This window comes from Blastomyces gilchristii (assembly GCF_000003855.2).
Source record: "Blastomyces gilchristii SLH14081 genomic scaffold supercont1.13, whole genome shotgun sequence".
NCBI lineage: Eukaryota > Fungi > Ascomycota > Eurotiomycetes > Onygenales > Ajellomycetaceae > Blastomyces > Blastomyces gilchristii.
The window spans coordinates 1,579,631-1,592,820 of NW_003101670.1; the positions used below are offsets into that span (position 1 = coordinate 1,579,631).

General features: G+C 48.8%; 4 protein-coding genes across 4 annotated transcripts; 2 read left to right on the forward strand and 2 right to left on the reverse strand.

Moving 5' to 3' along the window:
- Window positions 1–460: 460 nt before the first annotated feature.
- BDBG_06440 (TGF beta receptor associated protein 1) lies at window positions 461–6,292 on the reverse strand. The gene is made up of 3 exons (XM_031722608.1): window positions 6,003–6,292; window positions 3,260–5,931; window positions 461–3,192 (listed from the first exon to the last, which is right to left on the reverse strand). Exons 1-3 carry the CDS (start codon window positions 6,157–6,159, stop codon window positions 2,248–2,250), a joined length of 3,774 nt encoding a protein of 1,257 aa, XP_031579430.1. The 5' UTR covers window positions 6,160–6,292; the 3' UTR covers window positions 461–2,247.
- On the forward strand, window positions 695–2,016 carry BDBG_06439 (catechol dioxygenase; the record flags this gene model as incomplete). Its single annotated transcript, XM_002623545.2, has 2 exons — window positions 695–1,549; window positions 1,743–2,016. Exons 1-2 carry the CDS (start codon window positions 822–824, stop codon window positions 2,014–2,016), a joined length of 1,002 nt encoding a protein of 333 aa, XP_002623591.1. The 5' UTR covers window positions 695–821.
- Window positions 6,293–6,377: 85 nt separating the features above from the next.
- Window positions 6,378–9,854, forward strand: BDBG_06441 (homeobox protein cut-like). Its single transcript, XM_031722609.1, has 4 exons — window positions 6,378–6,640; window positions 6,703–6,870; window positions 6,939–7,789; window positions 7,845–9,854. The coding sequence occupies exons 1-4, from the start codon at window positions 6,499–6,501 to the stop codon at window positions 8,994–8,996; spliced, it is 2,313 nt and encodes a 770-aa protein (XP_031579431.1). The 5' UTR covers window positions 6,378–6,498; the 3' UTR covers window positions 8,997–9,854.
- BDBG_06442 (malate dehydrogenase) lies at window positions 9,768–11,970 on the reverse strand. The gene is made up of 2 exons (XM_002623548.2): window positions 11,035–11,970; window positions 9,768–10,674 (listed from the first exon to the last, which is right to left on the reverse strand). Exons 1-2 carry the CDS (start codon window positions 11,293–11,295, stop codon window positions 10,120–10,122), a joined length of 816 nt encoding a protein of 271 aa, XP_002623594.1. The 5' UTR covers window positions 11,296–11,970; the 3' UTR covers window positions 9,768–10,119.
- Window positions 11,971–13,190: the final 1,220 nt, after the last annotated feature.

The window sequence follows — 13,190 nt, forward strand, 5'->3', positions numbered from 1 at the left end:
ATGTTTGATTTTTTTTTATTTCTAAAGGAAAAAAAAGAAGAAAAAAAAAATAAAAGAAAAAAGAAAAATTAGTTAGCTAGCTATTTAGCTGAGTTTGATATTCTGCTGTTTTATTTCACTTGATATTTTCACATGAATTTACATTGAGTGATATTATTAGTATTTTCTCTCTTTCAGATTTTCTTTCCTATGCTGAATTTCTATGAATGTTGTAGTATGAAGTATGAAGAGATTGAGAAATGCTGCTTATGAAAAGAGTATTGTATAACTATTAACTGAGCTGTTTATTGTATTTAGATAACTATATACTCAGTGCAACAGGATGAGCCTGTCTGTACTCTGAAGTTAGCACCTTGTTTAATCAATTCTCTTTCACCCCACATGAGTAACTAACTAGCTTCAAATCTTAGCTCTTGCGTACATCTTCCTGGGCTGGATGGCTGTGATCTGTTATGAGTGGTGAGAGTAGGGTTTTAAGCTTGTCATATATGATATAGATGGGGTGACTGGGGGGAAGAAGAGATATAGATATATATATTTGAAGATGGATTCAATTTATCACATATTTAATGTTATATCAAGTCATTGAAGGAATTGATATCTTTAGTTTCGCCTTGCACTGGTACTGGTGCTAGTGTACAGAAGAAGGGCGACAAACATTCCTTGTAAAACATTTCTATATCTCCTGCTTCACAGGTAATAGTATATATATTTATATATTGGATCAAGCATCACCACATAAACGCATCCCCATAACCGTACATGTACATTACATTTGCCAAAGAACGCTCCCTACACCAACTTCAATCCAACCTGTAACAATGACCCCCCCACCCCCGCTCAAAGACCTCACAACCGAAAACATAACCCAAAACACAAACCTCATAAACGCCCAATGCCCCTCCCCGCGCCTCCGCTACCTCCTCGCCCGCCTCACAACCCACCTGCACGACTTCGCCCGCGAAACCCGCCTCTCAACCACCGAATGGTCCACCGCCCTCCACTTCCTCATCGAGGTAGGCAAAATCTCCTCCCCGCACCGCAACGAGTTCATCCTCCTCTCAGACATCCTCGGCCTCTCGCTACTCGTCGACGCCATCAACCACCCAAAACCACCCGGCGCCACAGAGGGGACCCTGCTGGGGCCCTTCCACACGCACGAGGCCCCCACGCTCGAGAATCATGGCGCCGCCCTCTTCAGCGATGGCGCCGGCGAGCCGTTGTTGGTCGTCTGCACCGTGCGCGATAGGGCGGGGAAGCCGCTGGAGGGGGTCAAGGTGGATATCTGGGAGACGGATAGTAGCGGGCGGTATGACGTGCAGTACGCGGGCGGTGGCGTGGGCGGGCAGGAACGGATCATGGATGGGCGCGGGGTGATGTACTCGGATGAACGGGGCGGGTTCTGGTTCAAGGCCATCAAGCCCGTGTCCTATCCGATTTCGCATGATGGGCCCGTGGGGAGGCTGCTGGGAAAGCTGGGCAGGCATCCGTATCGGCCGGCACATATGCATTTTATGCTGTGGAAGGAGGGGTGGGATTGTTTGATTACGTATGTTCTTTCTCCTTCCCTTAGTTAACTAGTTTTGGATACCATCCGGACAGCTAGCTGGATGCGTCTTATCTCGCTGTCAATGGATGTGATGCATGGAATGGGTATTGACAACGGCCATGTCGATTCCATTCACATTATCCATCCATCCATCCATCCATGTACCCCGCTCACGCATACTGATGAAATACAGAGCCCTCTACCTCCGCGGCGACCCCTACGAATCCTCCGACGCCGTCTTCGGCGTCAAATCATCGCTCATCGTCGACCTGCACCCGCTCACGGACCCTGAGATGGCGAAGAAATACGACGTGCCGCTCGGTACGCCTATGTTGCAGTATGAGTTTGTCTTGGTGTCGGAGGAAGAGGCGCGGGCGCTGCGGGAGCGGAATTCCAGGGAGGCGCTGGAGAAGTTGGGGATGCGGGTTAGGTTGTTAGACGGGTTGCCGGTGCCGGATGTTGATTGATTGATTGACTGATTTGATTTGATTGGGTTGTGGTTTGTGGTGGGTTTTCTGTTATTCTTAATTTTTTTGACGAGTTGTGATGATCATATTTCATGTTTATGCGGATATGAAACGGAAATTTGTGGAGAGTCCAAGAAAATGAACGGGAAATAAACCCGCCTCCAAAATATACTTTCAGGGGTAACTTAAATATGCAATAATCTACATTCCACGAAAGGAATATGCATCATCTCATCGTAAAATGCCTTCCCCATCAACGATTATTCCCCCGATCAAACCTCCACTAGTCTCACCTCCGTCCTCATCCCTCTCCTCCTCATAATCACCATCGTCCCCATCATTCTCTTTCCCCCCACCACTCCCCTTCAACCCTCTAATCCCTGTCTCATCCTGCACCCATCCCCCAAGCCTCTCCACCTTATTCCCAAACCCGGCATCAACCTTCAAATACAGCCCAGCGCTTAGCGCCCGTTGCACCTTCGCCTCCCGCGCCCCACTCACAACACCCCGCAAGACACGCACCAAATACTCGCTTAGGATATCCACGCTCCATTCGTCCGGAACCAACCGGAGCACGTCCGTGATATCATACACGGACGCAAACCGCGCGAGCAGATTGCTGGTGCGTTCAATACGGCAGACCGGGTCCGCGATCTGCAGGAACTCCGTGAGGAGGTAGGTGAAGAGCTCAGCTTGTGTGTCGCTTGCGATTTCTGCTACGGTTGACGTGGACCATGTTGGTCCGCCGTATGCACAGTAGCGGATGGCGGTGTCGTAGTCACTGAGCCCGTGGGTAAGGAGGCGGAGGGCTTCGCGGTGGCGGCCCCGGCGGCCGTCGAGAATTATGCTTTCGGAGACGAGTTCGTTTTTGAAGGGTTCGATGCGGGCGAGGACGGTGGAGATCGAGTACGAGAGATTGGTTGGTGGGGTAGTGGAGGTGAATTGGGTTGTTGAGCCGCCTCCTAGTAGTTGGAGGAGGCGGAGGCGGGATTGCCACCACGGCTCTGGAGGATGGTTGTGCGTGATGAAGCTGAGATAGGAAGGTTTAGGGGCCTGGAGGGCGCGGTAGGTTGAGTAGGATTCTGTTAAGGATGCGCGGGCTTCAGCGGAGGATTCGAGAACTGAAAGGACAGTATCGAGATAATAGGCTATAAGGTCATCGGCGTATTGGGTATCCTGTGAAATTCGTTAGTTGGGTTAATCCAGTGCCGTGCGGGGAAGAAAAAAAGGGAGGGAGATATACGTGTTTTGTAAAAACGAGATGTTCTAGATACTCTTGGACAGCCCCTGGGGCACGCTTTTGTAGCAACGCAATTACCTGCTGCGGATTGAATTTCACCCTGCTGGTATCATCCACAAAGACTTGGATTCCAAGCTTGGGGTTACGCGCAGCCAACCATGGACCGTATTCCTCAACCAGGTGAACATCCCTAATTTTTACCAAATACTTTCGAATCTGAATGTCTGCTGCTGGACCTGATAGCTCCTTTCCTTCGTCCTTCTCTCCCTCGACTATCCTTCTCCATGTTGCCAGAACATGTTTGGCCATTTTCCGGCTCTGGTATAATCTGCTGAGAACAAAAAGCCTATTATAGCTCTCGAGTAGCTGCACAGCCCGATCAAAATTACCCTTCCAGTTGTCAACAAGTTTGTTCAGGTCTGGGCGCACAGAAGCTCCCGGAGCTACATTTCCCTCGCGCATGTTTTTCGCATCCAGATGAAGAAGTAAATGTAACAACGCAGCGTCCACGCTATTAAACACATACGTCTCATCCGTCACACTCCCATAGCCTCGTTTCTTCTGCCAACCTAGCAGATAACGTTTAAGAAGGTGGAGAATATTATCGTCCATGGTCAAATTTGGCGGTTTATTTTCCACTCCTTCATCTGGTGGAGCGAAGAATGATGATATCACCTTCTCCAAACCATTATATACCCAAATCCCTTGTGGACCTTGAAGTGCTTCACCTTTAAGCAGCGGTATCAAAAGGAGAACCACTCGAGGGTCGAGCTCCCCGACGACAAGTGCGTCTTCGGTTGCTCTTATAGTCGCTGCGGTTGGGCCCGTAGAGCTTGGGGCGATTAGATCGATAAATAGAAGCAAACTTGCCTTCTGCCTGACGTAACGCAAACCAATGTATTCTGTTTCAGTCTTGGGCTCCATATCTCGAAGTCCTTGGATGATATTAATAATTGGTTCTTTATCAACACCCGCATCCTTCCCATCGGCTTCCTTCATTTGCTTAGCCAATTCAAGAGAATTGTCTAATTGAAGCGCTAGTGGATTCCGCAGGACCGTCCAAATTCGATCCCCTTCCCAAATGATGATACTACTTTTGACAGTTGCGAGGCCACGGGCAAACTTGGTTTCTTCCCGGTTCCTTTCCTCTTCCCAGTCACGGCTGACATGCGACGAAGAGAGAAGCTTTGAACCGTCAGAATCAGTTTCCTGGTTATCGAAGAGCTCCTTTTCCTTTTGTAGATGTTCGAGGGACGCGCGAGTTCTCGGGTCGTTATTCTCTGGGGGTGTTGAAGGGATCGATGGCGCCATTATGCTGGTCGACTTCAAACGAACCATCCGCATAACGTCGACGATTTCTGAAAAGGACACACGGCTGGCGCCGACGGTACGCCGAATTCCAACTGTGCCGGGTGGTGAGCGGGCTGCAGGTATTTCTACTAATGCCTTTTGTAATCTACGTTCTCCCGGAACTGCATTCCACCTCTGCGCTTCGATATATGTCCGACTGTCTTCGTTGTCGTCGGCACCAATGACTGCCAGAACATACCCATTTTGATCGTCGTCACTCGCGCGCGGTTGATTTCCCTCGTTACTATCGTCATCGACCACAATAGCGTCTGGGTATTTTGGAAATTCAAGAGTCCCCCGAACAACATCCCCATCGACATTGACGAACATACCTACGCCGGGTTCTGACGGCTCAGTCCCCGTAACCAACAAAAATTCGGATGGGGTCGGCGATACAACGTGCGGCTTGAGTCTCGTGGTGGATTGCTTCGGAGGAGGTGGTAACGGTTTCTGGCTTGACGAAGAAGACCCATCAGAGCCTGGACCACCGTTTTCCGAAGATGGTTCTGATGTGTCAGGAGACTTTTTCTCAGGGGAGCCTGGCGGGCCATGGAGAGTCTTAGACTTCATGGAGGGCTCTGGAGTTATGGAGCTCGATCTTTCGGGAAACATTGAATGAGGGCTTGGACTTGGTTGGCGCCGTCCGACGCCGCCAAGTGTATTTAGACTCGCGCTTCTGCTGTGTCCTGGAACATTTCCAGCCGATGCAGGCTGGTTCCCTTGAACTGGGGTGTCAGTTCGAACTGGTATGTCTTCCACATGGCCGGATTCAAAGCTTTCTTCTGACGAAGAGATTGGAAATAGTGGAATCTTCTGACGGTGCTCTACTTCCAGCAGAGAGTACGAATATGCGTCTGCAACGCACGCGATTGTATCTCTTCGGGCAGATACAAGACATCCTGGAAACTCAATATTTCTCACTCTTCGGGGCTCGTCGCCGATTCTGACCAGCATTATTCTATTGGTAACTGCAATCATAACCACGGGATCAAAAGGCTGCCCATCCTCATTTGGTTCATTGAGATCGAGCCCTCCAATCCATTTACAATTGCCCACTTTCGTAGTGCCGTAGGTCGGGCTTAGCTCAGGGAGCGAGTAAAATGTGACGACGCCATTGCATAGGATGCATGCTTTGTAGGTAGAAGGTAGAATGAGTATCTGCTGCACCCCCGGTGGTGTGTCTGCAGGTAGATTACTCTGCGACAACGTGATGGGTAGTCTTGACGCCAAAATAAAGGATGGCTCGGCTGATTCTTCAGAGTCGGAGGGAAAGGAAACGAAATGCAGAACTTCCCCGAGGGAGGTCCCGATATAGAGATTATCGTCTATCACAACAGTCAATAACACATAACACCCCTAAAGTTTATCCCTAAGGGAGAGAGATACTTCAACATACTCCAATATTCTACACATGTGATATACACTTCTTGCTCGCTCCCTTCGCCAGCAACCGGAACCGATTCTATGAGCTGTCGCAGCACATACGGACCAGTCTCAGGAGGAGCTATGCGCCGTCTTTTGCGGGGGCTATCGATATCGTCGTCTGAACTCATTGTATAGAGCGAGTCCACTGATTCGATCTCTCCCCGCCAAAACTACCAGCTGAAAAAGTGACTAAGAAACACTGTTGCTTCGCGCGGGGAGTCAAGAGCTATCTCTGATTGCGATGGCGGCGTCATTTTGGGTGCAAGCAACGCAAGTAAGGACGGAACAATGTTTATCCGATATGATTAGCTACTCCGACTTGGATTGTGCCGATATCAACAGTTGGCGACATCTATGGCAGCGAGGAACTCAATCGCCACTGCAGGTCTGTTGTGGTCCGAGGATTTGATTTAGAATTTCTATTATGCTTAGATTATACGCCTGATACCAGCAGATCCCGTGTTAGCATGATGGATGCCCTTGTCGCGGCTGAGAGCGTCCTCGATGAGAGTGCTCCAAGTAAGGCCGGTCAGGTAGAGAAGCCCGCCAAATCCGAAAAACAAGCCCAGGAAGAAAACAAGTTCCAGCAAGCTATTGCAGTATGGAGAGGTAATTATAATAATGAATTTGTGCTATGGGTATTTACGAACTATTCTGACTGGGAAACCAAGGCATCGACCTCTCGAGCCTAGTGCCAAAGCTTGATACTACAGCGTCGGACATCATAGCTCACCAGCGCGACTCTCTTGTGCAACGAAAAGATTTGGCTCAGAAAACCAAGGATTTTCGAAGACTCGACGATGCTACGAAACTCGCGGAATATAAAGGATTGCTGAAATGTATGTAGAAGTCCCTCCCCTGCTGACCTACTTTTACGTTAGCTTTCCCTAACATCGGAAACACGTAGCATACCAAACGTTCATCGACCTCCTTACCAACCATGGCAAGGCTTCCTCGTCAGCATTTTTGCAGCTTTACTCCGCATTATCAGAAGCCCCCGACCCATACCCACTCCTTGAAGCATCCGTTGATTCCCTAGTCGTTTCCGAAGATACTGTCCCCAAGTTGAACTCCGAAATAGACTTTTTGCGAAAGAGCACAAATCGCCTCACTTCTCAATTGGAGGAGTCAGAAAAGAAGTTGGAGGAAGAACGATCACTCCGGCGCAAGGTTGAGGAAAACCAGGATGCAAAGATTCAGGAGGTTGAGGCGTCATGGACCGCGGTACTGGCTGAGAAGACCAGCAATTGGGAAGCTAAGGAGAAGAATTATGAGGAAAAGGCAGAAAACCACGAACGTCTGCTCAAGGAAATCAAGGCAAGCTACGAAGTAAATCAAAGATTGGACCGAGCAGATGGTGAGGACACATCAAGGAGTGCCGCAACCGCAGCGGAGCTTGAAATCGTTGCTTCGGAGCTGGAGAAGACTAGTGAGCGATTGGCAGAGGTCGAGGCTCGAAACGAACAGCTGAGCTTAGAGCTCGCGCAGGCTGTATCTCATTCCCAGTCAGAGAACAAACACCGCACCATGGAGGACGACCCTTCATTTTTACGCTTGCAAGCTGAAAATTCTTCCCTTTTACGAAAACTCGACGCTGCCCGCTACGAAAAGGATGCAGACAAGCATTCATGGGAAGGCAAACTCCGCCAGATAGAGCGACAAAACAATAAGATAACCGCTGAACGGGATGAAATAAAATCCAAATTGGATAAATGGTCAGACTATGAAGATATTCGGCGGGAACTCGAAGCTATCAAGGTATGCACCGCACAAGATAGTTGGTTTATCCATTCCGTTGGCTAATTGAAACTAGTCCATAGAGTTTTCTACTGCGGATGATGATGATGATGATAAGGACGTGATGGATGATACAAACTCGACTGCTCCTAATGAGTCCGGCAAATCAAAAGAAAGCTCGTTGGAGCAGCTCTTGTTAACTAGGAATAAGAAGCTTTCGAATGAGCTGACGATTTTGAGAGTCTCGCATCAAGATTTGCAAAATCAACTAGAAGCTCTGCGGGAGGATCTGTCCAAAACGAGTGCAGATCTACAAAAATCGCAGAATTTGGCCGCTACCCTAGAAAATGACCTTCTGCAGATGCAAAGAGAGGCACCAAGTTTTCCGTCTGCTGCCATGTCAGTTGCAGGCACCTATGCTTCCAGATACCCCCATTCCTCCCGTAGGGGTAGGGCTCCCTCACCCACTTCCTCAATCATATCCGGTTTCGACCATGCAAACGCGTCCTCAAACACAATGGAAGCCATCAGAGCCGGTGAAGCTGTAGGTGGCGGCTCAGGAATCCTACCAATGGTCCAAGCCCAACGAGACCGATTCAAACAAAAGAACAACGAGCTCGAAGAGGAGTTATCTAAGACATACGCAATCGTCAAATCCCTCCGGCAGGAAGTCGCTTCTCTCCAAAAGGATAACCTTAACCTGTACGAGAAGACGCGCTATGTCTCCACATACAATCGCGGCGGCCAAAGCTCCACGTCATCTGCATCAGCCTACGGCAACAACCCAAAGGCGACCTCCATCCATCCGTCTGCGGATTCCGCCTCCGGCCTCTCCGTTGACCGGTACCAGTCCGCCTACGAGGCGCAAATATCGCCCTTCGCCGCCTTCCGTGGCCGAGAGTCAGCCCGTGCTTACCGACGCATGAGCGTGCCGGAGCGCATCATATTCTCTGTCACCCGGATGGTTCTTGCGAATCGCACAAGCAGGAACCTGTTCGCGGGATATTGTGTGGCGTTGCATATTCTTTTGTTTGTCATGTTGTATATAATGAGCACGTCGGAGATTGAGAGGCAGACTGCGAGCGCAGCGTTGGGTTCGCTTGGTGGAGCTGCCATGGCAGGGTCAGCGGGCGTTGGCAGTAGTGGTGCTGGTACAGGTAATGGTGCGGGAGGCAGCCCTGCTAGTGGCGACTGGCAGCAGGACAAGTTCAACAACCCTGCGTACTAACTCCATCCGACATTGGTAGGAAGGTTTTTTGCGCAATGTCAATAGTATATGTATTGTACGGGATATCTCCCCGTATTACTATATCATGTCTTTATTACGAGGTTTTGTCTTTTTTTTTAAAAAAAAAAGTTCTATGCCTATTTGTATGCCTATTGCATTTTTGTTATTGCTCAGGAAGTAATTATATGTTCCATCGATTTCCCCTTTCCCATCTGAGACATGTTTTATACCTCGTCCCCAATTTCCTATCGCGATGTACTTGTACCATGAACAGAAACTCACTGACTCTTAATGCAATTTGGTTTCGCCTGTCCAGGGATGCTCTCGATGATTCGACCTCAAACAACTGCGCTCCTAGATCTAGGCCTTGATCCTTTGCTAGGAAACTAACGGAAGGAGTCATGCTCTGCCTCTCAAATTCCACGGTATGGTGTACATGTGCCTACGAAGATTCATCCTTCACTTAGTTTGATGGTTTCAATTGTCTGCACATTCCATCGCATTAGCATTACTACTCCAAGAAATTGTTTCTGGGCAGTATATCGATTCGGCCGACTATAACGAATCCGATATGAAAATTTTCTCTCAGTTGTAAGACCCTCATGTTCTGATGTATGATATTTCGTCGTTACATCAGGAAACTAGAACGAACCCACCCATCTGGGCTGAAATATTGCATCCTTAGCAACACCAAATATTGGTTTACTTCGCAGAATGATGGAGCTGTGAAGTGTAGGGGCTAAATGGATCACCATAATAGTATTCGTAGCTGAGAATAGTAAGGAATAGTGAAAGAAATGAACAGAGTCAAGTATAACAAAGTAAATAGGACAACTCCGAGAAACTCCCTGATGCACAACAGATATGGAAATATATATACAGAAATATCACTGGGAATATACCTCACACAGCATAAATCGAAAGCGAAAAAAACTTAAACCAAAAAGAACCTCCTCAACAAATCTAGTCATCCTCATCCTGGTTTAGTTAACCTTTTTTTTTTTCTCTTTTTCTTCTCAGGTATCATATTCAAATATTTTGTCCTTGCAAACATCCCCTGTCCCATCCCCAACCACAACAGAGGTGCCAAATACACACACCCTACCCTAAAAAAGTAAACCCCCTATCCATAAAACCAATACTCCGCCGCATATTCCACACTCAAAACCCCTCCATCCCCATCATTCCCCTTCCACCCCTCGCACGTCGGTGGCGCCTTGCCCCCCGCCGTCCCCACACGATAAACACTCTTCGCCTTACCCAGACTCCCATCCACAGCCGCAAGATACAACCACGGCACGGCGCCCCAACTCTGCCTGCCCACGCCCTTCATCGCACCCTTGGGCGCGGGGACACCGGAGATCTTCTCGACGGCGGCGTGGCCGTCTGCCTGAAGGTCGAAGACGGGGACGCCGGTGGAGTCGAAGAAATGGTAGCCGGCGATGGGCATGTCGTTGGGGCCGAAGGTGAAGGGGTTGGCGATGCCTACTTGGGAGCCTGGGGACGAGGAGGGGGAGTTTTGAGGGTAAGGGGGCTTGGAGATGTGGAGGGCGACTCGGGGGAGGAGGGTGAGGAGGAATGGGTATGTGGAGGCGAGGCAGGAGGCTTCGAAGAGGGTTGCGAGGGCGCCGGTTGCTTTTGGTTTGTCGGTTGATGAGCTGGAGGGGCAGGTGTAGTTCTGTAAAGAGAAGTTTGTTAGTATAGATAGTATTTAAAAGTATATATATATATATATATATTATTGTCGGGGAATTAATTTGTTGGCTTTTGGTTTCCTTTAGTTCCTGGGACGGATAAGGCGTGGTTCTCTGCATTCTTTGCAGGGTTCCCTTCCGGCCATTCCTTTGTTCTCTTCCATTTTGTGCATATCATCCACGCCCATGACACCCATGCATCGGAAAATAAAACAGAACAGGGGTCCAGGAAAAAGCAAAAAAGAAGAAAAATAATGGAACAGACCACAGAACAAACAATCCACGTGTATGGCGATCCTTTAGAAAATATACGGAGTAAACAATAATAAAATATAAATATTTACCTGAATCCCCCTTCCAATAGTAACATGCAACAACTTCTGTCCCTTAGGCACAGCCGGCAGCGGCTCATCTGTCGTTGGTAGTCTTGCTCTTGACATGTCACAATTTGGTAGCGCAGGGTTTTTATGATGCTTCCTGGCTTCCTTGATCTCTTTAGCCACGGTTGAGTAGAATTTGGCAGTATCTGGGGACCAGCCCGAGGGGACGGCGAGGGCGATTGAGGCCGTGGAGGCTAATGAGGCTAGGAGGAGAAGGAATTGCATTGTGTTTGTTGCCCCTTTAGGTCTCCTGTTTTTGTATAGACTGGGGTGGGAGGAGGAGGAGGAGGAGGTGGTGGTGGTGGTGGTGGTGGTTCTGAGATAGTAGCTGGGAGGCAATAACAATGGCTACTAAACGGGTTTGCTCGGTAGGATGCTGGCAGATAGAGAGTCGTGGAAACAGAAGGAGAAATTCGTGACGGTTATATCGTTAGAACTGACTAGCCTAGCTATCAGAAGGAGCGAGGTATAAGAAATGGATATCGACAGAAGAAAATAAAATATGATAAAAAAAATGCAGAAAGCGGGAGGAAAGGAAAGTAAGAAGATGGGCACAAAACGGCCAAAAAGGGAAAAAGAGAAGGAAAAGAAAAAGAAAAAGAAAAGTAAACACCAAACAGTAGTGGAGGAAGAAGGGAAAGGAAACAAAAAACAAAACACTCAGAAGAAGATCGAGGAGATAGATGGACAAATCGGTCAATGGTTAGATGGAGAGCAACGGAACCAGCGAGAGAAGGAATGGGAAACAGATCGTCCATCCCGAGTTATATACATCGTGCAGACGCCCACGATGCTGCCCCAGTCAAGCCCTCAGTCCCACAGGCCCATGGCGCATCGTGCACAGGTACCACCAGCGCAGTCCACACAGTCCTCACAGTCCTCATAGTCCTTACAGTCCACAGACTGCCATCCATCCATACATCCATTCATCTCTACCCCACAACCGCCGGCGAAGGATAGGCCCCACCTCAGCGGCTCCACCCCTGCCCATTTAGAGTTCTGGTAGCTTCGAGCGTTCCCGCCCTGGAATTAGAAACACGCTACTCAATTGGGTCTAGCGGAATGTGAGAACCATGGTTCTGATCTTATTTTAGGACGCGCTAACCAGATCTTGGTTGCAGGGCTGGCTTAGGGCTGGCGCTTAGCCCGATCTGTGCTTGGCTGCAGGTTGGGGGAGGGAGGAGGTTGACGCCGGCTTGCTTAATTTAAACCCTTGGATATTTTGCCTGGCGCGACTGGTGAGCAAAAAGCACATAGCCAAGCCAAGCCCTGGTGCTGCACCGGATTCCCTCAGTTCATGCAGTGGGCCACAGTGAAGCATTGAGAGCTTGGGGATGCTGACTGGCTCGTTACGAGAGGAATTAGATCAATCCTTGGGTGGCTGGGGATTGGTGGGTATGATGGATTTACGAGCGAGGAAAATATCAGCTTTACTTTGAGGCATATCATTGGTACGTTTAGCCCTCATGGACCCTGCGGTTACGAGCCATTGCATGATTAACTATGTGTTGACGGTGCAGATGTCAGCGCTCCCGCGATAAAAACTACGTCCTGCATTGTTTCTCGGAACATTATCATGGATTGAAACCGGAAATAATACTTTTATACGAAAACATCAACTCTCATATATCTAATACCGAAACCAACCTACCTGGTACCTGAAGATCTCCGGTCTTACAATTGTTTAATCAAGAGGAGTGTCAGCTTTCAAAAGAAATGGAAACAAGCACCTCGCTGATAAATGATACAAACCTATGCTACCACATTTCTTATCATCCACGTTGGTGGCTCTTTGGCGAAACCAAACCCTGATGATGGCTGAATATCTGAATACCCCCAATTGACAAGGCTCACAACTGAAAACAACGGGGCGGGGGACACGGAAAAGTGTGCAGCTATGAACACGGAGCAGCAGAGCCAAGATCGCTCTGGCCGCGGAACAACCAACCTCAATGCTAGGTGCTACGGAGTAGCTGTGATGTCCTGTACTCCGTGTTGGTTATCCTAATCGGACTACATCTGTACTCCGCTAGTAGATCGTGGTTGAGAAGATATCTCTGTCGCTGTTCCTCCATGGAGACATTCTGTAACCAATAGGCTGAAAAATAATAGAAACAAAC

Excerpts from the sequence above, each read along its gene's own strand:
- BDBG_06440 (XM_031722608.1), bottom strand. The coding sequence starts at position 6,159 with ATGAGTTCAGACGACGATATCGATAGCCCCCGCAAAAGACGGCGCATA. Across the intron at positions 5,932-6,002 it reads CACATGTGTAGAATATTGGA|ACGATAATCTCTATATCGGG; the intron begins GTATGTTGAAGT and ends CTGTTGTGATAG. Across the intron at positions 3,193-3,259 it reads ATCTCGTTTTTACAAAACAC|GATACCCAATACGCCGATGA; the intron begins GTATATCTCCCT and ends CGAATTTCACAG.
- BDBG_06441 (XM_031722609.1), top strand. The coding sequence starts at position 6,499 with ATGATGGATGCCCTTGTCGCGGCTGAGAGCGTCCTCGATGAGAGTGCT. Across the intron at positions 6,641-6,702 it reads AGCTATTGCAGTATGGAGAG|GCATCGACCTCTCGAGCCTA; the intron begins GTAATTATAATA and ends TGGGAAACCAAG. Across the intron at positions 7,790-7,844 it reads GGGAACTCGAAGCTATCAAG|TCCATAGAGTTTTCTACTGC; the intron begins GTATGCACCGCA and ends AATTGAAACTAG.
- BDBG_06442 (XM_002623548.2), bottom strand. The coding sequence starts at position 11,295 with ATGCAATTCCTTCTCCTCCTAGCCTCATTAGCCTCCACGGCCTCAATC. Across the intron at positions 10,675-11,034 it reads CTATTGGAAGGGGGATTCAG|AACTACACCTGCCCCTCCAG; the intron begins GTAAATATTTAT and ends TTCTCTTTACAG.